General features: G+C 33.2%; 1 protein-coding gene across 4 annotated transcripts in view; it reads right to left on the bottom strand.

The window, feature by feature from the left end:
- Dpp10 (dipeptidyl peptidase like 10) overlaps window positions 1-27966 on the bottom strand; it is a 1373287-nt gene that overhangs the window by 60864 nt on the left and 1284457 nt on the right. For all 4 annotated transcript variants that reach the window (XM_074070578.1, XM_074070577.1, XM_074070579.1 and 1 more), the window contains exons 11-13: window positions 18379-18502; window positions 9012-9050; window positions 3678-3785 (exon numbers count right to left, since the gene is read on the bottom strand). In XM_074070578.1, the coding sequence (XP_073926679.1) occupies window positions 3678-3785; window positions 9012-9050; window positions 18379-18502 (271 nt within the window). The remainder of the gene's footprint in view (window positions 1-3677; window positions 3786-9011; window positions 9051-18378; window positions 18503-27966) is intronic.

Genomic DNA, 27966 nt, shown 5'->3' on the forward strand with positions numbered 1-27966 from the left:
TGTGAAAGCAGGAACAGAACTGTATCTACTTAAGCCAAGACCTCTGAGTTATTAACAAAGTAGATTAATTTTTATCAGTTGCCAAAATAGTTACAAATAACCATCCAATTGTGTTCCATTTTCAGTGAAGCAAGCCATAAATACTATGAACAGCAACCAGAAGGGAGAAAAATGTTCTCTACTTCAATGAAAGCTTTGTTAAAATCCCCATATAAAAGAGAAACAAAGCAAACACATCTCTTTATGAAGTTGTTTTGAATACTTCAAAAATAATGGGCTAGACTACATGTCAGGCTAGTGTGACTGGGGACAGAAGGTATTTATTTCCATGGCACAAAAGGAAACTCGTGGTTGGATATGTAAATATCTCAGCATGCCCACATCATCATTCTACCCAAAATTATAACAGATACAATTTCTCCTCCCAATATGTTGAAAAGATTGTTTTCTTTTGAAAATGTACATATAAAGACACATTGTACATCTTCTCCCATCCTTCAATAGATAGAAGTACTGAGAATTATGTAATTTTTGTGAAATATCAAATGCTGGAATTAAACAATTTAATAAAATGCCACAATTATTTATGAGATTTAAGACGCATAAAATTTGGGCTGGAGGAGTAGCTCAAGTGGTAAGAGTGCCTGCCTAGCAAGCATTGAGTCCTCGAATTCAAACTCCAGTACCACCAAAAAAAAAAAAAGATGAAAATATTTTCCTAGTATTTATCATCACAAAGTTTACTTTTAGTCAGCAAAAATTTATAAAACAATTTCCTATGGATTCTACTAGTTTACATAAAAAAGAAAATGTTACCTTAAAAATGCAAATCAAAACCACACTAAGATTCCACCTCACCCCTATTAGAATAGCCATCATCAAAAACACCACCCACAACATGTGTTGTGAGGATGTGGGGAAAAAGGAACTTTCATACACTCCTGGTGGGAATTCAAGCTGGTGCAATGACTCTGGAAAAAAATTTGGAGGCTTCTTAAATCTAAACATAGATCCGCAATATGATCCAGCAATCCCACTCCTGGGGCTATTTGCAAAGGAATGCGACACAGGTTACTCCAAAGGCACCTGCACATCCATGTTTATTGCAGCGCTATTCACAGTAGCCAAGTTATGGAAACAACCAAGATGCCCCACTATTGATAAATGGATCAAGAAAATGTGATGCTTGTACACAATGGAATTTTACTCAGCCATGAAGAAGAATGAAATCTTATCATTTGCAGGTAAATGGATGGAATAGGAGAACATCATTCTGAGCGAGGTCAGCCAGGCTCAGAAAACAAAAAATCATATGTTCTCCCTCATATGTGGACTTTAGATCTAGAGCAAATGCAGCAATGTTGTTGGATTTGGATCACATGACAAGGGGAGAGCATATACGGGAGATAAAGGAATAGGTAGAAAACCCAAAACATGAAAGCGTTTGATGTCCCCACTCCAGAGGAACTAATACAGAAACATTAGAAGGGGATCAGTAACCATTGTAAAGATCAGTTAGAGATGAATCAACTTGGGTTGTAATACATTTGTACACAAAAGCAAGGCTAGGAATTTTTCTGTATAGCTATCCTTAACTCAACTAGAAAAAATGCTTTGTCTTCCTTATTATGCTTATGTCTTTTCTTCAACAAAATTAGTGATAAGGGCAGAACAGGATCTGCCTGGAAGTGAGGGAGGAGGGGGGCAGGGGGGATAAATGACCCAAACAATGTATCCACATGTGAATAAATGAATAGTTAAAAAAATGTTACCTTAAGATTCTATTTGTCTGATATAATAAATTGATAGTTTGATACAGAAAGACTGAAAACTTTATTAATATGTGAATGATACATTTATTTAGAGCATAAATGAGATCAAAGAATACATTAGTGTATAAGTAATTAGGCTGCTTTCCATCTTAATAATATACTATGGAAATCAATTCACATCTCTGCTTTGCAAGTTATTTATTTCAGTTTTAATTAAAATTAGTTAAATTCTTGAAAATTACTTTAATAATGTAGATCTTGGACAAGTTTTAAAATTTAACTATTGACACAAAGTTTTCAGAGTTTTAAACATTAAGCTGCTGAATATAAATTTATACATAGACAACAGTAACTATTGCAGGAGCTGGCCCACTGTTAAAGGTTTTAAGAACTTAAAAGTAGCCAAGTTGGTGAGGATTTATATTGCCATATATATATTTATTCTATATTTTGTAAATATTAAATTATTCATGGCTAACTTATTTGTGAAACTCATAAAAAGATTTTAATTAAGTATAATTGTTTATCATTAAAAAACCTTTATGTGTGAATGTAGGGTTTTTTCATTTGATTTTGGAGGATACTTTGCTTCCTCATGAGTGTTTGCTATTGCAAATTAGATTCATATTGATTTATTAATCTTATATCTAAACCAATTATAAATCTACTGAATTTTTTAACAAATAATCCTTTTGAAGTTTTTACAATTCCTTTGAAGTTTAGAGAAAAAATATTTTCCTTTTCTTTTATCAGAATGTGAAGAAAACATAATGGCCTCTTATATCATTGATAACACATAAGGCATTCACTTTAAAAACACTCATTTTTAAAAATCTTCATTATGTTTTCTTCTGTGGTTATACATTTAATTTATTAGGTCATTCAATTTATGGACCCTTACCTTTGCTTTGAGTATTCACAAGTGTTTTTTTCAGTATTGGGTATCAAACCCAGTGCCTTGCACATGCTAGGCAAGTGTTCTGCCACTGAGCGACATCCCCAGCCATCAAAACTTCCACAGTATCTTGAAAATATTGCTTGTACAAAAAAATTAATGAGTATTTGGTGAATGAAAACTATTCTCTGGGCTGTCCTTGGTCCTTGAAAGTCAGGTACTTTTTCATTATTAAATTTTATTTCCCAAGGTTCAGAGCACATATGTATGGCTCACTCAATTTTATTGAGTGTTAAGGCTATTCTGTGGGAAGGTACAACTTCAGTTTATGGCTTAGGATGGTGGATGGAGCATCTTCCTTAAATATGTGTAAGCTAGATATGACTGAGCCTCACAATGTTGACTGTTGGCTCAGAGCACCACAGGAATTGGCTTTTAGCACTATTCACAAAAGTCAAGTTCTGGAATCAGCCTAGGTGCTGACCAACAGATGAATTAATGAAGAAAGTGTGATATATATACATACATATACATATACATATATATACATACTTATACATATATATACACATACATATATACATATATATATATACACACACACACAAAATGGAGTTTTATTCAATCATAAAGAAGAATGAATTTAGGTTATTTATAGGAAAATGGATTGAACTGGAAATTATCAAGTTAAGCAAAGCAAGCCAGATGCAAAAAGACAGGTATCACCTGTTTTCTCTCATATGTAAAATATATATTAAAAGGAAAAAAAGCCATGAAAGTAGAAAAGGGACTATTTGGGAAGAGAAAGGAGATCAGCAGGAGAGGGGCGGGTAGAAAAGAGAGCCTAAAAAGGAATGAATATGATCAAAGTACATTACATACATATATGAAATTGTCAAATGAGACCCATTTTTTTACTATTATGTATGCTATATGCTAACAAAAAAAGAATTGGCTTTCAGAGACATCACAGAAATGAAACCAAACCACAGAAAGAAGCCAGCACTTACCTGGACAAGGAACATAGCTATGTGATGGAATTCCCCACGGCCCCCTTGCTTCACAGGAACGGTCATAAAGAACTTTGTGCCATCTCTAGAAAACACGGGCTCCTCATTCTAAAATGCAAAGTGCATGTAAGAATCTCAAAATGGCATGTGCAATTTTTGCTGTCTTCTACTACTAAGGCAAAAAAAAATTGATTTAGAATTAGTTTGGCAAATGGTTAAATTGTTTTAAAAATATTATATTTGATATTTTAAAGGAACTTAATGTTAAAAATTGTGTGCATGTATGTGCATGGTGGGAAGAATGGAGAAGCTTTGTACATAGTAGATAGGGATTTGAAAATTAGACTAAAGACATGTTTTAAATTAATTCACACAAAAACTTTCTTCTCTTTACATGAGATATTGCAATATATTCTTCAAAGAAAAGGAAAATGTGAATATCTGCACCAACTATCCAAAATTTTTTAATTATTACACACGAAAATTATAAAATTCCATAACTTACAGTTAGCACATTTTTCTTAACTCTTTTACTCAGTAACTTTACTTACTTGATTCATTTGTGATAGTGTACACAAAATTTACTAAAAATACAATTTGGGCCACAAAATTAGGAGTTATTGAAGACCTGTTTAATTCAATTTCCCTATTCTCAATGCTCATCCATCCATAAAAACACACAAAAAAATGCCCCTTCACAACTGTGAATCCCAACTGATAATTTCTAATTAAACTGTAGTGGCATATTAAATAAATACAATTGTTTTTGAAAATTAAATGATAGAAAACATATATATTATATATATATATATATATTGTTTTTTCCTATTTTAAGGAAAATGTTAAGAAAACAGATTAATCTGATACAACATTAAATTCTTTCCTTCCAGATAAATGAGAGTGGTTATATATATGCTTTGATATAGCTTCCTCTGTAAATCTTTAAAATGGCCTTCCAGCCCTGTTAGCTGAACTGGACTGCTTCTCTCTTTCTAGTCTTTTATTCTTCTCCTGTTCCCTCCCGGATCCCTGCATGTTCCTGCTTTCCACATTTTATTACCTTTGTGGATCTCATGCTCTTATATCCTTCATGTCTCTGCTCAAGTGTCACCTTACCAATGAGTGATTTCCTGATTGCCCAATGTAAAATGTAACCAGAAAAGCCAGGTCATCCAGTACCTGACAATCTTCATCCTCTTTTACTCACTTTCTATTTTTTTCAGCACTCAACACCACTATATATATTTATATGTATAAATATACACACTATATGCGTGTATATATATATATATATATATATATATATATATATATACTGTTTTTGTATATGCATATGGGTGTGTATGTATATACATATGCATTTGGATTTGTTTTATGTGTTTGTATGTGTTTGTTTATGTGTGAATGCAAGAATGCATGAATGCTCATATATGTGTAGTATTCCTCTAAAATGTGAGTAGGGTGAGGCAGGAACCTTGTTATTCTTTACTGATATTGCTCTAGCATCTGGAACAGTGACTGTTCTGGAAATTGTGTTCAATAATTATGTACTGAATATGAATAAGTTGATTAAAACTATTTTAATTGGAGTCTAATTTTAGCTTCATTAATACAACATCTCTTAATGACAATATAAAGATAATATTTTCTGCATCTACTTCATGGGCATTAATGAAAAATATAAGATTATATATATAATAAATTAAAGACTCTGAAGTAATATATAATTCAAAGTTGGGAAATTGCATAAATGGGCACATAGAGACACAAAAAAAATGCTTGGCTGAGCGAATGCCATTTTTCAACTATGATGGTGGCAATAACTATTTTTTCTATCTCCTACTCCCCTAGGATATTTTTATATTTACCTTTGCACATGGAGCATCTTCTATATGGAAAAACCTGTTTTATTTTAAGCTAATTATTAGTCATTTTAACTTAATCTTTTGAGACGTAAACCATTTTCAATTTTCCTTAGTTATGGAATCTCTCTTAGCTAAGTTCTCCTCAGCCTAAAATGTACTCTGTATTTGCCTGTACTATGTCTTTTGATGCACTCAATTGTATTGATCTACTGATACATTGGCTTACTTTTCTAGGTAATTAATAATTAAACTAATTTCCAATTTCATCTGTTTAACTCTATTGCCTAGAAGACACTAGGTGTCCTATTCATAATTGTGGAATAGATGAATGTATGCATGCATATGCTATGGAGATATATATATCTATCTATATATATAGATAGATATATATATATCACTTTACCAAAACACATTTCCTCCATACATTGGCTCCTTCTCCATTAGTATTTTCCCCTTGGGCTTCACTTAAAATAAAAGTAGCTATTGTATGGTTTGGAGATATCTGAGATTTTTTTCCCTTACATTGACACCATCTTTCAGTTCTGGTGCCTTAGAAGTGATTAAGAAAAAAAGATGGGGCTATAATTTCAAATGTATCTTCTGGTCTTACAAACTTTTACCACTAGACTGTATATGGTGAGAGACATTCAGCTCCATACAGGTAGAGTCATTCTTATTGCTTTTATGATCTTAATGAAGTCAGTGATTCTTCGCTGACTTCAGTATCCCTGAAGGATACTGAACCAAACATATACTGCTCATTCTAATTGTAAGACCACTTGTCTTTGCTCTTCCTATTATACAGAAAATGATAATTTCTATTTTCTTAAAAATTTTCCACTTCTCATTGTTGCTATCATGCTCCTACCTTTAATTTCATGTAATTGTAATCATTTAATAAACTTTTCTGAGAACTGATGGAAAAAAATCAATGGTTTTTATCATCATCATTTTCTTACTGAATAAGTGAAAACTGGATCTTTGCTTTGAAAAAGTTTCTATTAAACATTCATAAACTTGGGTTTAAATTTAGATATATTGATGCCTGCTAAGCTCTTATGAATATCACTGGCCATAAAACTGATAGAAAAATGAAGCTTTTCTTGTAGGCTGCATTCTATGGTGGGCATTTGGAGTACAATGAAGTGAAAAAAAATTAGCATCCTTCCTGTACTTGTATTTTAGCACAGATATCATAGGAATAATTGTTTAAGTGTTACATAAATTAGGCAAGTACTACTCTTGACTTTGACATAATTTTCCCCTTATACTTCATTTATTTTTACTGTTATGCTGCGGTACATTGTGGCATTTACAAAATATATCATACTTGAATTCACCTGCTCCACCACTCTCCTTTATCTCTCCTCCCTGCATTCCTGGAATAGTTTCAACAGGTAACACTTTCCATTTACTTACATGTGTACACAGCAATTGCACCCTCCTACACCTTTCACCACCTCCTTCTCCTCCTACTGGTACCAATTCCCCTAAACAGGACCTGTTCCACCCTCCTGCTCTCTGAAAAACAATTTGACATTTTTGTTTGTTTAAGATAGCTATACAGGGAGATTCCTTGTGACATTTCCATGTATATATGTATTATAACATGAATTGGTTCATCTCCTCTATTTTTCTTCTTTCACCCTTAATCTCCTTCTTATGGTAGTTTCAACAGGTTTAAAATTGTATATTGATTCTTGTATAAAGAGTACATCAACCACATTCACCTTCTTAACTTCTTTTAGCTTCCCTCTTTTTCATGTGACCTCCCCTTAGCATGACCTATTTTTTATAATATTACAGTTACCTTTGACTTTAATTATAATTTTAATTAGGGGATGTGATATGGTTAGGGAATAAGAGAAGATAACTTCTTAAGTAGATGATTTAGCCTGGGGTTGGAAACTGAATAGACTTGAGCTTAGACAATAGTTGACAGAATTCCATTCACAAGAAAGGGTGCATGCTGTTTACATATGAAGGCAATATGGCTAGAATGGAGAAAATAATTATAAGGATAGTATGACACAGAGCTGGAACAAATTTCAATATAATATGTTATGGACAACACAAAGATGTTGGCTATGATCTGAAGAACAGAAGGAAGAGACAAAAAGTTGTTTGTATTTGCCTAAGAAATATGAGGATGATGCTGGTAGTAACAATCAAAGGTATATCTCAAAAACATCCCTCAGCCACTGTCAGTGTGAACAGCTTGAAGGTGCTTGAGGGGTTGAGTTAAGGAAGGACAGGATATGGTATCTCTAATTTGAACCTGGAAATTGGAGAAAGTTCAATTGATTTGACTGATCTTGGAAAGTAAACTTAAAAAAACTTGATGGTGAATTAGATACACAGATAAGGCAAAAAAGATTTCAGGATGAACTGGTTAATCATTTTGATAGCTAAATGGACAATTGTGTTATTGGCTGAGTTCTGTAATGAAAAGAAATAGGACTGCTTTGAAAAGAAATGTCTTCAGTTTGGACCTAGGGATTATGAGTTATTTTTATAGATTTAGGAAAAGATACAATGCATGAAATTAGATATTTCAGAAGTCATAGAAGTGCCTGGGGCTATAAATTTGGAAGTTTTAATATATGGTGGTAATTAAAATCATAGATGTACATGACACCTAGGAAAAGAATGTAAAATAAAAGAGGGTTGTAAAGAACAAAATAAATCAAAATCAATGCAACATAGTGCTTCCATTTGCAAGGGACAGTGATGGAGTTTATAGTGAAAATTATTCAGCCATATCTGGATAACCTTTTTGCATTTTCTTCTGAATTATCCAGAATGAGACTATGTGGTGGAAAAACATTTTTTTCCTCTACTGTATTTCATCTCGATTCCAGGTTAATTTATGATATAAAACAGCACCACAAAAAAGGAAACATCTAACAAAACAAAGTGTTTATCTGAGCAATCTGTACATGACCAATTTATGTGGAGCCTTTGTTGATATTCTTGTTAATTTGAAGAATGAAAATAGTTTCTAATTTGTATGGGTTGCAATTTCATCTTCACAAATGTTTGCTCATTTGAGTGATCCTACTAATGAATCTTTGTAGTTATTCTGAAATTTATATCCCATCTAAAACCAAAAGCAACCTTTTCATAAGTGATCTCATAAAAAGCCCAAATCAGAAATTAATTAATTAATCGATCAAGTAGCAAATTTATTTATGTTTGTTGATTTTGAGACAGGGTCTTGCTATGTAGCACAAAGTGGCCATGAACTTGATCTGGAATTTGAGAGTTTGCTGCCTCCAGAATGCTGGGATTATACATATGAACGACCATGCCAGACTTAATATTTTAATGCAAAAGAACCACTTTTTGTCAAACCTACCAATACCTTAAAACTCTATTGCAGAAATAACTTTTTATGTCTTTGTATAAAAAGTGGTTGAATAGAATGGTGACAATGGCCAAAATGGGACAGAGATCACCCATACTATACCTGTTTAGAGATCCAGGTGTCAGATGTCATCTCATATTTCTGAAACAAAACAATAAAGTTCACCTAAGTCCAAAATGAGCAAACATCAATTTAACCTTTTCCACAATGTTATCTTCAGATATTCCCCCTTTCTTCAACTAGTGAAATACCATGAGAATTCCCAATGTCATTGTTACTTTAAAGTGAATAAAAATTAGGAAGTAGTAGTAAATGATAATTTAATTATAATATCTTTTTTTGGGGGAGGAATAACTCCTTCTGAGTCCCCAGCAGAATGTCACCAGGGATAGAAGATCATTTTCCAGCTCTGTTTGATTACCTCATTCAAATTGTTTTGCATCACCAGACGCTGTCTCTTTTCACCTCTAGGCATCATCAGGAAACAAAATTATTAAGTCTCCAGTGGAACTGGGCAAACAGCCAGGAATAAAATTTAAAAATGAACATTATTTTAATATTCAATCTACTCTAAATTATAGCCATTTTTGATATTAGTAGTACTTTTGTCTTAGGAAAAATGGCAAACATTTGAAATGGTCAGAACCAAAATCATATTGCAAAAAGCAAAATTTGACAAATCTCCCGTTTAATATATAGAGATAAAATATTTTGGTAATAATGTTTCTGTGTAATGACAAGAAATATCTTACAGGTTTTTGAAAGAAATAATTCTATATTAAAAGTATTCAAATCAATAAAACTAAGTACTATACATTAGGTATTGTCCTATATGTAGAAGTACTAATTTCAAATTGTTAAAATTTTTATATCACTTTCCCTGTCTAGACACATACTATTGTTATTTTATAAAATAACTCTCTTTTCCGGACATTTTTTTCAGTAGCGCGTCACTACAATGTAACGACCAGGAAAACATCTAAGTCATTCCTTGATTCTCTGCTTGTATCGCAGGAAAAACAATTCTTGGTACCTCAACAACATAGGCATAAAATAGATAGTGATGCCACTGCTTATAGTGTCACCCTCTTAGCTTAGGACCCATTAGAGTTCAAAATTTTCACATTCTATTATTATTTTTTTAATTTCAGTTAACTGAAAATAAACTCATTTAACTCTAAATATTACATAGGATTATAAGAGAATATGAATAAGTAGTTAGATGAACAATAAGATAGAACTCAGATATCTCTTTTCTTACTGTAACATTTCAATTTACCCTTATAGTTAGCTACACATAATGAAAATATTTAAATTATCCTTGTATAGAGATGGTAACAGTCTGTCCATAGGCCTTTTTTGTGGTGCTGGTGATTAAACAAGGGCCTCACACATGGTAGGCAAGTCCCTATCACCTAGCTATAACTGCCACTCTGTGTAGGCCAAATTTAACATGACTTAGTAACCAGTTTAATAAGAAACCAACTAGAACACTTTATCACATACATGGAGAATTTCATGTCAGTCTATAATATAAGCAGATGAAAGAGGATGACTGAGATAAATTTTCAAATATCATAACCCTAATGTTAGATGCTTCAGTCAAACCCAGTCAGTAATGCTTGGCTTGATGGTCTCATCTTCACTTCTATGCTCATCGTTCCATTCTGCTCTTTATTTCTCTCTTTCTCAGACTATTTAAAAAGTACATTTTAAAAATGTTCACAATAGTGAAATGCACAGTTCTTAAGTGTCTAATGTGATAAAATGTACTAAAAACATAGGAGTTTTATAACTCCTCAAAACATTCCCCTTCCCAGATGTTTCTAAAAGGAAAACACTTCTGATCTTTTCCCTATAGATGAGTTTTTATTTAGAAATTCAGAAATTTTAAATTATGCATTATGAGGGCATTATGTTCTCTGTGTGAGTTTCTTTCTCATTCCATATTTTGAAGGCTCATGCATATTGTGGAGTGTATTGGTGGGATATTTCCATTTCTTTTTAAATTACTGAGTGGAATCCCATTGTACAGACATGCTATGGTTTTAAAATCCACTTCCTATTAATGATAATTGAATAGTTGCCAGTTTTAGTTATTGTGAATAAAGATTTTTTTCTAAAGATTTTTTTTTTCTTCAGATTTTTTAGTAGACAGGTTTTAATTGTTGTGGAGATACCTAGGAATGGAATTACCAAGTATGTTTATATGTATAAAAATAACATTATACATACTCTGTTTATATATACTTAATTTAAATTATTTTTAAAGTAATTTTGTTATTTTATACTCCCACCTGCAAAGAATGAGAATTTTCATTTTCCAGGTCCTCCTAAACAGGTAGAGTCTCTCTCTATTGTTTTTCTTTTTATGGGGGGTGGGGCAGTGAGCCTGGGGTTTGAACTCAGGGTCTCGCGCTTGCAAAGCAGGCACTCTACGCCTTGAGTCAGATGTCCAGTCCATTTTACTCAGGTTATTTTGGAATGGGGATTTTGTGAAATATTTGCATGGGCTGGCCATGAAACTTGATCTTCCCAATTTCAGCCTCCCAAGTAAGTAGGATTACAGTGTGAGCACGATCATCGTCATTCTAATGCTATATAACATTATCACATTGCGATTTTAATGTACAGTTCCCTAAAATATAATTATGTTGAATAAATTATCATGTGCTTATTATCTTCTTTTGAGAATTTGTTCATATGCTTTGACCTTTCTATTGGCTTTTATTGATATGTAAGATTTACTTAGGTTATTTATTTATTCAGTAATGGATATTGAACCCAGCATCTTAGGATCATTAGGGAAGTGTTCTACCACTGAAACAATAACCTTAGCCCTTTTGTTCTTTACTGCATTTTTGAGATACAGTCTTGACAGCTTTTGCCCACTGTAGTCCCAAATACATGATCCTCCTACTTCTACCTCTCATGTAGCTGGGATTAAAGGCATGTATCACCAAACAGCTCCTTAGATATTTCTTAGATACATCTTGAAAAATATTTTCATTGAGTTTTTGGTCTACCTATCTATTTCCTTAATAGTGCCTTTGATGAAATGTTTGTAACTTTGATGAGATTCATGTGTTTAGTTTCTTGATTAGTGATTTTTGACCTATTCAATATAGTGAAGTTATTTTCCATATTTTTTCTCTTGAAGATTGACAGTATTGTAATTTATATTTAGGATTGTGATTTATCTCAAACTGACTTTAGAATTGATCTGAAATAGATGTTAAGAGTTATTTTCCCATTTGGATACTAATTGTTCTAGCACTGTTTTCCCCTATTGAATCTTTTTAGCATCTATGTTGAAAATCAACTCATCACATACATGTGTTCCTATTTCCTGCTAACCATTCATTTTAGCTCACCTCTTTCCCCATCCCTGAACCTTCTCAGCTTCTGTAGCTTTCCAGTTATTCTTGAGGACAGGTAGTATAAACTCCTCTAACTTTTTTCTTTTATAAGATGATTTTGCTGTGCATGTGTTTGAATTTCCCTATAAATTATAAAACAAGCTAATTTTCCAATAAAGAGGATCTGAGGAGACATCAACTCAAACTATATTGAAATTCTAGTTCATATTGAGTAGAACTGATATGCATATTAGACCCTTTAATTAAGAATATGGAATAGCTTTCATTGATTTAGATTTTTTGAAATGCCTTCTAGTATTACTGTAGTATTCAATTTTAAGATTTTATACAATATTTGTTAAATTTATATTTACATATTTAATGTCTTAAAGTTTTTAATGGTATTTTAGCCTAGCCTTCTAATATCATTACTATAAGATATATTACTTTATAGTAATGGTATTAGAAGGCTAAGATGTAAGATATGTTTCTCTAAATTCTTTATTTTTTTTTCTTTATTTTTAAATAAGTATATACTTAGAGAAGATATAAAGCCAGTTCAAGAAAATTCTGTAGACCCTTTGGACATATTTGTCACTTGTTTGCATTTTGTTCCCCTTGTTCTATTATTGCCTCTTTCTTCAGTTTCTAAATCATTGGACAAGGCAGAAGTACAATTTTAAAGCAATCAAAGAAAAGTTGGCATTTGCTTTACAAAAAATCAATTTGACAGCAAGTTGAAGACATTGCACCATTTACCCTTAAACTTGTTAGTGAACTTGTACTGCAAAAATGAAAATCTCCCACAGAATCACAATAAAATGATCAAAATCAGGAAAATGAACACAAAATTGATGTTGGAGGGCTGGAAGCCTAGCTCAAGTGGACAGTCTCTTGTCTAGCAAACATAAAGCATGAAGTTCAAACCCAGTTTGCCAAAAATAAAAAAAAATTATATAGATGTTATAAATTCTGATTTTTATTCTAGATTATTTGTAAATTTCTTGCCTTCATGTGCATAAAATGTGTCATCTGAAAATAAATACAACTTCACTTCTTTTTCAAATATTGTGACATTTATTTCTGAAGAGTTCTGGTCAGTAGGACCTTCAGTAAAGTTTGCATAGTGGTAGTGGGGAATGGATATTCCTAACTTATTGCTGATCTTAATGAGAATGAGGTCCATGTTTCCCCCACTGAGTGTGGGGATATGAGGGATATCCTTTATCAAAATGGGGCTATTTTTTCTACACATTTATATAGAATGTGATCATAAATGGGTATGAAATTTTGTAGATTGTTTTTTCTTCATCTATTAAAAGGTATAATAATTATTTTTCTTCTTTTTATCTTATAATAGATTACATCACTTGATTTTCAAGATTAAACCAATCTTAAAGGTCTTAGATAAACCACCTTTAATCAAGACACTGTCTTCTATTGATATTGCTGAGGTAGAGCATTAATGTGCCTAAGAATATTTTTATGGATGTTCAAGAAAAATATCAGTTTAAAATGTTCTTTCTTGCTATAATCTTGTCTAGTTTGATGTTTGTATTATCTTACTCTTACAAAGTGAATTGAAAATGTTTTTGCTTCTTTGTTTTTAAGGGGTTTATGAATGGTTTCCTTGATTCCTTGTAGTGATGCTATGATTTGTGTGGTCGTTCTTTCTCAAAATCACATTGAAATTTGTTTGCCAATAGACTAGTATTAAGAGGTGAGACCTTTAAATGGCAATTAGGCCATGGAGTCTCCAATGCATGTAAGGATTAGTGCTTTAATGTGAGTGTGTTCCTGGATGATGTGACATGAGGGACCTCTCCAGTTGCTAGCCTCTCAATCTTGGGCTAGATTCTGGGCAACCCAGAACTGTGAGCCAGTATAGAGCTGCTCAGTAGAAAATACCCCTTATATGTTATTATGCTATTGCAGCACGTAATAGTCTAACATAAGGAATGAAAGCATTTATTCCTTACGTATTTGATGGAATTTATCAATGAAACCATTTGGTTCTGGAGTTTTCTTGGTCAGAAGGTTTGAATTAAATTAGGATTATCAATTACATTTCTTTAATTGGGGGCTAGGGTATAAATTTCTTCAAATAGTCTTCCTTTTAATATGTCAACTTTCAAAAATATTTTCCATGTCATCTATTTGAGAATTTATTATCATACTATTCCCTTATATTAATATTTATAGACTCTTACCATTGGTGCCTGTTTCACTCTTAATACTGATAATTTGTGATTTCTTTATCAGTACAAGTAATGATTTATCAATTTTATTACTCTTTTCACAAAACAATTTTTTCTTTCCTTCTCTCTAAAATTTATTTTCTGCTTTATTAATTTATGCTCTTATCTTTATTATTCAATTCCCTTTAATTATTTTGACTAAATTTATACTTTTTCTGCTACATAAGTTAGAGTTTGTTATGAATTTTATATCATTTTCTTTTTTATTCATTTATTCATATGTGTATACTTTGTTTGGGTCATTTCTTCCCCTTGCCCCTATCATTTTCTTTTGTAATATTTTTCTTTCTTATCTTTCAGTTGAGAAACAACAACTATTTATATTTATCGAGTAAAATGTGATATAATTGATTTATGTACATAGTAAAGAATGACTAAATGAAGTTAATTTACACATCTATCACCTCATCTACTTATCTTTTCATTAAACAAACATTTATCATTTATAATCTACTCTGCTAGCACTTTTAAAGTATATATTACATTATAATTAATTATAGTCACCATTCTCTGCAGCAAATCTTAAAAATTAATTCCCTCCACATAATTGACACTTTGTACCCTTTGACCAACATCTTCCAACCCCACCTTAGCCTCTGATAAACACCTGTCTACTCTTTCCTACCGTATTAGTTTTATAGATTCCAAATATAAGTGGATCATGCACTATTTGTCTTTCCATGCCTGACTTATTTCACTTAAAATACTGTTGCAAATGGAAGAATTTCCTTTTCTTTTCAGGCTACATAGGAGACTATTGTGAATATAAAGTGTAATTTCTATTCATTTATCTATTCATATATTGACTATATCTTTTCATACATTGATGGCTATATTTTGGCATGTGTTTTCATTATGTATGAGTTTAAAATAGCTTTTCATTTCTCCTTGATTAATTCTTTAACTCATTTGTTATTTGTGAGTATACTTTTTTCTGTCTCTTTTTTAATTCACCCAATTGTGACATTTTGGGGTGTTTCTAGATTTTTTGAGACTGGGCTTCACTGTGTATCCCAAGCTGGCTTCACTTGTGATCTTCCTGTGTCAGGGATTCCAAATATGAACCAACATGTCCAGCCAAAAGTGTGGGTTTTTTAAAATTTAAAAATATCTGATGATTTACCACATATATCTAATTTAACATCCTTGAATTGAAATGAAATACTCTAATTTCAAGTTGAGTATTTCTGTACTTGAAAAGGTTATTCATGTTGCTGTTGTTAGATAAAATGTATTCTAATGGGATCACCAGTTTCCGGGTCCCCCTGCTTCTCCAATATGCAGTCTTTCTCTTCTCTTTTCTCCAACTAAATTCTCTACAAATAAAATCTTTCCAACCTCTGCAAAAAAAAAAAAAAGTATTCTAACTACCCATTTTTATGCTGTTATCCAAATGTTCTATATATTTACTGATGTTTTTGAGTAATTTCATCAAATATATGGAAAGAAATACTAAAGCCCTCAATATAATTATATCTATTTCTTTAGTTTTGCCAGATTTTGCATATAAATCATCATTATTTAGAAGCTTTGATATTAGGTGCATAGATGTTTAGAATTGTTATATATTCCCAATTTATTAATACTCTGTCATTATTGAATGACTGTACTAATCTCTGGTCTATGCATATTGCTTTACTTTGCTTAACAAAAATATACAGTTTTAATTCACTTAAGTTATTAGTCACTTTTTTGAAAAATTAAATCTAGAAAATATCTGACATGGTTTTCCATTCATTTACTTAAAACATGTCATTCTACTGCTTTCTGGCTTACATTTTTTCTGGTGTGACATTGACAGCTATTTGTCATTATATCCCTCAGTATGTAATGTGGTTTTTAACTCAGTGTGCTTTCCAGTTTCAGATTAACCTTCTACTTGCAACAACTTCACTATGAGATGTCTAGAAACTGTTTCTTGTCTTTACCCTGTTTTAGATTTGCCAACTTTTTGGATAGTGCGTTTTTTTAAATCTTTTTGAGAAATTTTAAGTTACTGTTTTTTAAATTTTTTCCTCCCCCAGTAGTGAAAACTCTAATTTCTATAGATATAATTTCACATATACCACCAGTTCATAGTGTTCTTCATACAATTAAGACTTTATCAACTCTTCACACATTTTTTTTCTATCTGCAGTTCAATTGTGACTGTTTCGATCCCCCTTACAAGGGTCTAATGAGTTTTTAAGCCCGTCCAGTCAATCTTTCATTTCAAACACTATATTTTTCTGTTCCTAACATTCCGTTGTTCTTCCTTAACATTTGTATTTCTCTGTGGAAATTTCTCAACTGCTTATTTATTATGACCATTCTTTAAAATTTTAAATACCTGTCTAAAAGCTTCTACAAAGTTGTATGCCTGCTACATCCAATATCATTGTAATTGGTTCCACTTCTACTAACTAGTTTTGAAGGAGGTGTTGTGTTTTGTACTTCTCTGAATACATAGTGTGTTTCGATTGTGTGACTTATATAAATACTATATTGTTGATGATCACATTATCTTAATTTTCTATTAAAAGTTTAAATTTTGCTCTGGTTGATAGTTAATTTAAAAAGAGATGAACTTGGTCTCTTCAAGATTTCATTTAAAGGTTTATTGGAAGGAGACTAGAAAGGCCTATTCTAAACATGCTTTATTTCTTGGCTCTTAGTTGAGTGCTCAGAGGTTTAGTGGTATAGCTTCACATTTGCTCTATAGAATTTCAATGGCTCTGAACACTGTGAAGTAACAGTCTCTTCATTCCTCACACAGTAATTGTTTTCTCTAAGGCAATGTTATGTGCACACCCAACTCAGCATTGAGCCAAAGTCTTAAGGGATCTTCAGTATAGATTGGAGTTCCTTTATATATAATTCCAAATTCTGGGGTACTTGTTTTATAAATCCCATCACCAGAAGATATTCAAACTCTGATTCTGATTCTTGATGATTACTTGGATTAGTGAGACCACTGTAATTCGCTTGGACATCATCTCCTTGAATGGTGGTCTTACCAAAGTTGCCTTAGCGATCTTAGCGATCAGAAGATGTAATTCAATAATAGGGCACTTGCCTGTCATCTTGTTCTCCTATTATCCAATAACTACAGCAACTGAAATAAGTTGTTTTATATATATATAAAACATATATATATATATGCATTAGTTCTATAGTGGCTTGCAGGAGAAACACTAGTATCTCAATGTTCAGTACATCTTCTTCAGAGCAGAGGTTTGGAAGATTAGTTATTAAATAATACATTAATCCTTTGCCAAATTACCAAACACATGATGCAATAATTAAAATGATTAGCCAATTTGCCCTGCCAAGGATCTTAAAAAATGGCATATATTGAATTTAGTGCATAATTTATTAAAACTTATTTTAGAAGTTGAAATACAACGTACTTTCATAAAAGAATGGGTCAAGAGCCATTCTCTTGTCTATTCTTATTTAACTAAAGGATTGAAACATTATTATAAGACTAACCTGAATACAGAAATAATCTCTTTAAAGAAAGAAGAAACCCGTCTTCCGATAATCTAACTTAATCAATGACAAAACATGGAGAGAAATGCCGTATTTTTAATGAAATTAATTTGGCATAAAATGCCCTTTATGTTGCATAAGAACTAATTTATTTTTTAAAAATTGAGTATTACTTCTCATTTGATTATTATTGAAGCTGCTTACTTCAAAGTTTGGGAGCTTTATGGATTAAAATATTTCTTTAAATACGATGAATTTTTTTTCTTCTACTTTTGGAAGTTCAATATTGAACACTCTATACAAAATATTACCCAACTTTCTTTTGTAAGAAATAATAACCTACTTCATCTTAAGCATAAAAGAAAAGTGAATCATACTCACTCTACTACAAGCTCCAGTGGTTGTCTCACAGACTGTGAGGATGGAGATGTTTTGAGGTCGATTGAGCCACCTTACCACTGTCTTAGTGTTGCTCACCCATTTCACCATGGTGATATAGTATTCTCTAGTTTAGAAACAAAAATTAAAATTTATGTTTAAAGCCTGAGAACCTGTATACTACCAATAATAGATACTTGCTATTTTTATGGACAAGATAACTGAAACATTATAAAGATGCTACACTATATATATATATATAAATATAAATACACAGCTGATCATTTAAATATTCATATATATATTGCGAATGAGTCTGTATGTATGAGTGCATATGTACATACACAAATATATAGATATATATATGAGTTTGCAGATATATACAAATATGCATATATATATATGTACAAATGTACAGGTATAACACACACATACAGAAAACTAAGAATAAATTTGAGAATGAGTAGTTTTTCAAAAAATGCAACTCTTGGAAAAGGGAAAGAGTAGATTCTATAATTTTATGAAAAATATTCATTGATTAGTTCTAGTACATGTGCAAAACAAGTATATATTTTAAAGCTATGTTAAATGTTATTTCTTTAAAAACACAATCAATATCTAATTAAAGGCAAAGCTTAATCTTGGCTGAATAATTACGTTTTGTGCATGACTTGCATATGCCTCACTTTACACAAGAGCTCTGGCTGCAGAGGTCTGAATGACTTTGTCTTTTGTCAGCTGTGGGTTAAGAGCCAGTCCCAGTCTTTTATTCACATTTAGCTTTAAAACATTGTTAGTGAGCTCATGTATATGAAGCAGTTTTAAAAAAAAAGAAGAGATCAATCTGAAGGGAGGGTATTTGCTATTAAATTTTTAGTATAGTAAGGATGCTAATTAATGGGTCCTATGATGCCCTCAAAGTGGTTGAAGATTGGACAAAATCTACATATTTTCCCTTATGATACATTATAGATTCTATATTTGGAAACATATAATATATATCCCAAACTACCCACCAACACACAACAAAATGCAATCATCAAAAATGATTTACTTGAATCAAGATGGCAGCTAGTGCAGGGAATCAGAAATCGTAATCTCGTGGCACCAGAAACCACCTTGACACGTCAGAGCTACACTTGGGTAATTGTGAATGCTTCTAGCCAAAACAATAACCACCATCACAATAGGTGCAGATAAAATTCAAAGACTGACCCTCAAAGCAGCCTTTAATTGCACCTATCAGCCACAAAAATCCTGTGCTGCACATCCGGCAAGGTATGTCCCACCCTGGGGGAAAAAAGCATACCCAGCCATTTCTCCTTTTTTTTTTTTTCTCCCAAGAAGTAGAAGACAGAGCATCAATCAGAATCAAACTCTGTGACATCCCAGACCCTTAGCCTTGGAAAGCCTCCCTATGCCGCCACACTGAAAAAACCAGCACCATTTCTCCTTGCTGGCTGGCTCCAAATCTACTTGTGTGAAACTATCGAATGAACAGGTGAGCATCACACACCATTGGCAATTTCACTACCCACAAAAATAACCCAGCACAACCCCTGGGCAGACTGAAGCCCCTGCAGCAAAACTGAAATAGCAAACTGTAATCTAACACCAACAAGGGAGGTGAGGGTGGAATGCTGAACCTGCTCTGGAGAACATGGGTGGGGCAAGGAATTCTCAGCATGAACTTTCAGTAAAATGTGGGAAAAGCAGCAAAGGCTGAGAGTGGGGGTGGGGTAACAAGCCAACTTCCCAGAGGATCCACTACCACCCAGTAGAGATTGGCAGAGGCATAAAGGCTAAGAGCAGGGGTGGAGCAACAGGGCAAACCCCAAAGCAGGGCAGGTGGTGGATCCCAAAGCTGATCTCTGGGATGGAAGGCAGCATTCAAAACTGACACAACAAGCAGATTGGACTTTGATCACATGACGAGGTGAGAGCACACAAGGGAGGTATGAGGATAGGCAAGAAATCCCCCCCAAAAAAACCCAAGATAACATTTGATATCCTTAATGCAAAGGAACTAATGCAGAAACTTTAAAGCAACACAGACCAATAGGAGAAGGAGACCAGGAAATAGAGAAAAGGTTAGTTCGAGAAGAATTAATTTAGAATGTAACATATATGTACAGGAAAGCAATGCGAGTAAACTCCCTGTATAGTGATCTTTATCTCAACTAGCAAAAACTTGGTCCTTCCTATTATTGATTATACTCTCTCTTCAACAAAATCAGAGATACGGGCAAAATAGTTTCTGCCTGGTAGGGAGGGAGAAGGAGGGGGCAGTGGGGGGGGGAAGGGAAGGGGGGAAGGGGGGAGAAATGACCCAAACATTGTATGCACATATGAATAAAAGAAATTAAAAAAAAACCTAAATTGTACCACCTTGCTGGGAGAGGAGCTGACCAAACAGAATTGTACCAAAGGGGCAACACAATGCTGCCGTTTGGTGAAAGCAAAAGCTCTGACTATCCTGCATGAGCTGGCAGTCTTACCTCACCTCACAATTACAACTAATCTTGTGAACAGAAGGACCAAATACTACTCACAACCAGTCAGCCAGTAAGACCACATCAGAGATTCTGCTTGTAAGCCAATACCAGGATTTACCTAAGGAATAACTCTGGAACTTTTACCAAAAGACAGAGCTTTTTGTGGTTCCTAAACCTGGTGCTTTTTATTGAGTTTTTTTTTTTTTCCTGTATTATTACTTCACCATCACTACTCTTTTATCCCTATTCTTACACTCTTTACTTTCCCTCCTTCTCCTGTGCTATGGTCCATTGTTCTCCTTCGCAACTACTCTTTCTGCCCCTTCTCCTTTGGTGTAAGCCAAAGGAATATGTAATATATTCAATAAAATAATATCAGAAAATTTCCAAACTCTTGAGAAAGTTTTGCCCATTCAGATACAGGAAACCTCCAGGACACCAAACAAACTTGACAAAAATAGAACCTCTCCACAGCATATTATCATTAAAACAAGCCCAGAGAACAGAAAAAAAAAATACTAAAGGCTGTATGAGAGAAAAAATAAAAAACATATAAAGGTAAAGCCATCAAAATACCAGCAGATTTCTCAATAGAAACATTAAAAGCAAGAAGGGAATAGAATGAGGTATTTGGGGCACTGAATGAAAACAACTTCAGATACAGGATGCTCTATCCAGCAAAACTATCATTCAAAATTGACAGAGCAATAAAAATCTTCTATTATAAACAAAAACTAAAACAATATATGACCACCAGGTCACCACTACAGAAGATTCCACAAGGTATTCTGCATACAGAAAATTAAAGCAAACAAAACCACAGGACAACAGGGAATATCAAAACACAGGAGAAGATAAGACAAGTAATCAGAGAGTAGCACTGATTTGGCTGCACACAATTAAATCTGTAAACAACAAAATCAACTAGAAGGCAGGAATCATCACATTCTATCAATATTAACACGGAATGTCAATGAACTCAACTCCCTTATCAAAAAACACCATTTGGCAACCTGGATTAAAAAAGGAAGATCCAACAATCTTTTGTTTACAAAAGACCCATCTCATTGACAGAAATAAACACTGGCTTAGGGTGAAAGACTAGAAGAAGATTTACCAAGCCAATGGCCCCTGAAATCAGATGGAAGTACCAACACTTATCTCAGACAAAGTAGACTTCAAACTTACATTGACCAAATGAGATGGAGACGGAAACTTTATGCTAATAAAAGGGAAAATACACCAAAAGGAAATAACAATTATTGACCTATATGTGTCCAATTTCATCAAACATACTCTAATGGACTTAAAAACACATATAAACTCAGTGCTATGCACAGTGTAGTGGGAGACTTTAATACCCCTCTATCACCAATAAATAGGTCATCCAAACAAAAACATCAACAAAGAAATCCTAGAACTAAATGACACCATAGATCAAATGGACCTAATGATGTCTATAGAATATTTCATCTGGCAACAGTGCAATATACATCCTTCTCAGCAGACCATAGAACTTTCTGCAAAATAGATCATGTCTTATGGCACAAAGCAAGCCTCAGCAAATATAAGAAAATAGAAATAACCCTCTGCATTCTATCTGGTCACAATGCATTAAAACTTGGACTCAATAACAAAAACAACAGCAAAAAAACCACAAATAATTGGAGACTGAATAACACATTGCTCAACAATCAGTGGGTCATAGAAGAAATAAGAGAGAAAATTAAAAGGTTCCTAGAAGCTAATGAAAATGAAAATGACACATACCAGAACCTATGGTACACAGCAAAGTCAATCCTAAAAGGAAAGTTTACAGCTGTGAATGCATATATTAAAAAGACTGAAAGATCTCAAATAAATTACCTCCTGCTACATCTCAAAATAGTAAAAATACAAGAACAAGCAAAACCCAAAACAAGTAGAAGGAGAGAAATAATAAAAATAAGGGCTGAAATTAATGAAGTAGAGACAAAAAAAAAATACAAAGAATCAATGAAACAAAAAGCTGGTTCTTTGAAAAAATTAACAAGATTGACAAACCCCTGGCAAATCTGACTAAAATGAGATTGGAAAAGACCCAAATTAGTAAAATCAGAAATGATAAAGGGGAGATAACAGCAAACACCACAGATATCCAGTGAATCATCAGGGACTACTTTGAGAACTTATATTCAAATAAATTGGAAAATCTTGAAGAAATGGACAAATTTCTGGATACTTACGACCATCCAAACTTGAACCAAGAAGATATTAAACACCTAAACAGATCTATAACATGTAATGAAATTGAAGCAGCAATAAAGTCTTCCATAAAAGAAAAATCCAGAATCTGATGGATTCTCAGCTGAATTCTACCAGAATTTCAAAGAAGATCAACACCAACACTCCTTAAACTTTTTCATGAAATAGAAAGGGAAGGAACACTACCTAACACATTCTATGAAGCCAGTATTACACTCATCCCAAATCTGGACATGGAAAATCCAAAAAGGAGAATTACAGGACAACTTCCTTAATAAACATCAATGCTAAAATCCTCAATAAAATAATGGTGAACGGAATCCAACAATATATCAGAAAGATCATTCACCATTACTAAGACAGCTTCATCCCAGGGAAGCTGGGATGCTTCAACATGTGCAAATCAATAAATGTACTACAGGACGTTAATAGAAGCAAAGACAAAAACCACTTTATAATCTTAATAGATACAGAAAAAGCCTTTGATAAGATTCAACACCATTTCATGATAAAAGCTCTAAAAAAACTAGGAATAGAAGGAATGTACCTCAACGATATAAAGGCTATATATGACAAACCTACAGCCAACATCATACTTAATTGGGAAAAACTGAAACCACTTTTCCGAAAGTCAGGAACAAGACAAGGATGCCCACTATCTCCACTCCTATTCAACATAGTACTGGAATTCCTAGACACCATAAACAGCTTCATTAATGTAGCAGGATACAAAATCAACTCAGAAAAATCAGTTGCCTTTCTATACACCAACAATGAACAAATTGAGAAAGAATATAGGAAAACAATTCCATTTACAATAGCCTCAAAGAAAATCAAGTACCTAGGATTAAGCTATGACCTCTATGAGGAGAACTGAAGAAAGAGATCAAGGAAGAGTACAGAAAGTGTAAAGATCTCCCATGGTCATGGATTGGCAGAATCAAGATAGTAAAAAATGGCTATATTACCAGAAAAAATCTACATGTTCAATACAATTCCCATGAAAATTCCAATGACATTTATCACAGAGATTGAAAAATCTACCCTAAAGTTCATTTGGAAACACAAAAGACCATTAATAGCCAAGTCAATACTGAGCAAAAAAAGCAAGTCTAGAGATCATAATACCCGACTTCAAATTCTACTGTGGAACCATAGCAATAAAAGCAGCAGCATGTTACTGGAACAAAAACAGATATGAAAACCAGTGGAACAGAATAAAGGACCCAGATATGAACCCACACAACTATGCCCACCTTATTTTTGACAAAGGTGCCAAAAACTATGATGGAGAAAAGATAGCTTCTTCAACAAATGTTGCTGGGAAAAGTGATTATCTACCTGCAAAAAACTGAAACTAGATTCATGCCTGTCACCCAGTACTAAGTAATATCAACTCAAAGTGGATTAAGGACCTTAATATCAGACCTGAAGCTGGGTACTTAAAGAAAAGATCAGGGAATACTCTGGAAGCAATAGGTACAGGCAAAGATTTCCTCAGTAGAACTCCAGCAGCCCAAGAACTATGAGAAAGGATGTACAAATAGGACTACACAAAATTAAAAAGTTTCTGCACAACAAAAGAAATAATCTCTAAATTCAAGAGACTACCCACAGAGTGGAAGAAAACACTTGCTAGCTAAATATCAGACAAAGGACTGATAACCAGAATATACAGGGAGCTCAAAAAACTAAACTCTCCCAAAATTAATGAACCAATAAAGCAGTGAGCAACTGAACTAAACAAAACTTTTTCAAAGGAAGAAATCCAAGTGACCAAAAAACACATGAAAAAATGCTCGCCATCTCTGGCCATAAAGAAAATGCAAATCAAAACAACACAAAGATATTACCTAACTTCTGTTAGAACAGCTACCATCAAGAATATCACCACCAACAAATGTTAGTGAAGACATGGGGAAAAAGGTAACCTCATACACTTCTGGTGGGAATATAAACTAATACAACTACTTTAGAAAACAATATGGAGGGTAAACATAGATCTAAACATAAAACTAAACATAGATCTGCCATATGATCTTGCAAATCCACTTGTAGGGAAATATTTCAAGGAATGTGACAGGTTACTACAAAGGCATCAGCCCATGTTTATTGCAGCACTATTCACAATAGCCAAGTTATAGAAACAGCTAAGATAACCCACTACCAACAAATGGATAAGGAAAACATGGTATTTATAAACAATGGAATTTTAGATGGCCACAAAAATGAAATTTTGTGATTCTCAAGTAAATGGATGGAGCTGGAGAACATCATCTTAAGCAAAGTTAGCCAGGCTCAGAGGCCAAAAGTCACATGTTCTCTCTCATATGTGGATTATAGACCTAAGACAAATGCAGTAAATATTATTGGACATGGGTCACCCACTAAGAGGAGAACATTCACGGAAGAAACAGGGAAAGGTAAGGAAACCTAAAATGTGAATGTGGTTGATGTGCTCACTGTAGAGGAGCAAATATACTAATTTTAAACTGGCAGAGGCAACGATGGGAAGCGGACGAGGAAGCAGCAAATAGGTCTGGCAGAGATGAACCAATGTGGGTTGCAATACACATGTGCATGGAAGCAGTACTATAAATCTTTCTATGTGACTATATTTACCTCAAACTAGCAAAAACGCTATGTCTTTCTTATTAGCTCTTATGTTTTCTCTTCAACAAAAACAGAGAACAAGAGGGTGGATCAGATTCTGTCTGGAAGCGGGGTCGGGGTAAGATGAAAGGTGGGGTGAGTTGGCCCAAACAATGTATATACATGTAAGTAAATGTAAAAATGATAAAATAAAAGAAAGAAAAAAATTTAAAAAAATTAAAAAATTATTTACTTTATGATAAAAAGAAAGAATAAATCTTTTCTACAAAGTTGCCCAGCTTTAGCATGGATGAGTTGCTTTAGAAATGAATTGAAAAGTGCCATCTATGCAAGTTGTATTAAAACTAATCAGCACAGTTTTTAGATCACCTACAGAAGAAAGCCTAGTAATGCAAATCACCTTTCCATAGACACATGTGGGTAACTATGCAGCTACATGAATTTTATGATTCCAGACATTATGGAGTAGTGATGACTTCTTCTAGAAAATCTGTTAGCCTGTCAAAGTGAAGATGTCAGAAGAAGGACAAGTACAACTAGTCATGTATGTAGTGAAGCCTGTCATATTTTCTTAAATAGTCTCTTTGAGACATCTGACAGCCTTCACAAAGAAGCTAAACCTGCTTGTAAATTTCCTAGAAACTCAAGAAATCATAATATGCGTGCCCTGAATGAAGTTAGCAAAGCAACCTTGAATCAAACATATGGCTGTTTTAGGTAAAATCTTTGGTAAATCACTGGGCTTTGTGGACCTCTAAGGACCAATGTTCTGTTCATTTGTGATGTTTTGTTTACACTAATTTATTTTGGATACATTATCATATTTAGCAGTGTAATATTAAAAAAAAGAAAATATAAGTATCAACCTTTAGTATATTATCTAAAGTGGATAAAAAGTAAAGTAGACACTGTGCACAATTAGGAAAAGAGTATTGAATTCTAATATATGTTACTGAATCATAAGTATGAATGTTGCTCAAAATTGAAGTAAAAATTAACATAAATATTATAAACATTTCAAAGATTGAAAAATCAAAGAGGTTATTGCTTTTTTAAAATCTAGATAGAATCGATACATAGTTGATTTGCAAACTCACTCATAAATGTCTCTAATAGCAAAGTGAGTGGTATATTTTGTACAAAATGAGATGACAAATCAATAAGGATAATCTTAAAAATAAATAATAACAAAACAGAATTTAAATATTCACCTTACTTTCCCTACCCAAGTAGCCTCAAGGGAAATATTGCTAGAAAACCTTTGCAACACTTTAACAAACATTGAAAAGTTATGTTTGTCTGTGAAGACAAATTGTGACTTTCAAAAAGGGCTTGAATTTTGGAAAACAATGAAAAGCTAACTTACATATCTTATGAATAACTGACATTTAAATGGGACACTAACTTAGATGCATAATTACTAAATTAAAAAACATTTTGTAATAATACACTTCTATTTTGTGAGTTTGTATATAAATTTACTTTATGCAAATAAGTAAAACTTAATCAGATATAAGCTATTTTAGTACATACATTGTTTATATCCAGGCATGACCTTTACATAGTAACTATAATATCAAAAGTGAGAGTTATTTCCAAAATTGGATTTGTAAAGTCTTACAAGGGGCAATTTCCAAGCCTTGAAATTTCTATGTTAAAGTGATATAAATACCTAAAATGGATGTTAACGTAGAGCTTGACACATAGGCAAAGAAGAAAGACACATGTACTAAGTAAATACTTCCTGTGTTCTTCTTTCTTTGCCCCATTATCCAAGGTACACACCTCCCTATGATTCATACTGCCATATTTGTCTGCTCATAAGCATTCCAGCTTTCTCTGCATGAGGAAGTAGGTCTAATAGTGCCCTTACCTGGCTATATCACACTCCATGGCCTGCCTGCTGCAGATGTGGTACCCTCCTGCAACTCCATCTCATGAACACATTAGATCTGGTGTTCCAGTACCAGTGGCTAGCAGAAGTGTCCCTTTCTTATAACTGACTTTCCTGCTTGTTCCTAGTCTCCAGTGCTCTGGATTACCCAGGAAGTCCTCAAGGATCTGGTCCTCTTGAGCCACACAAGCAGAGACAAGCAGGTCAGGGGAATTGCACTTAAGTCAGCAAAGACTTTCTATCAGCTGGATGGTCTGGCACAGGAGATCTAGTTGTCCACAGGATATGTGGAATGGAGAGCCCAGCATCATCTGCAGACAACTACATTAGCAGTCACACCTATAT

The sequence above is a fragment of the Castor canadensis genome, chromosome 4, assembly GCF_047511655.1.
Source record: "Castor canadensis chromosome 4, mCasCan1.hap1v2, whole genome shotgun sequence".
NCBI lineage: Eukaryota > Metazoa > Chordata > Mammalia > Rodentia > Castoridae > Castor > Castor canadensis.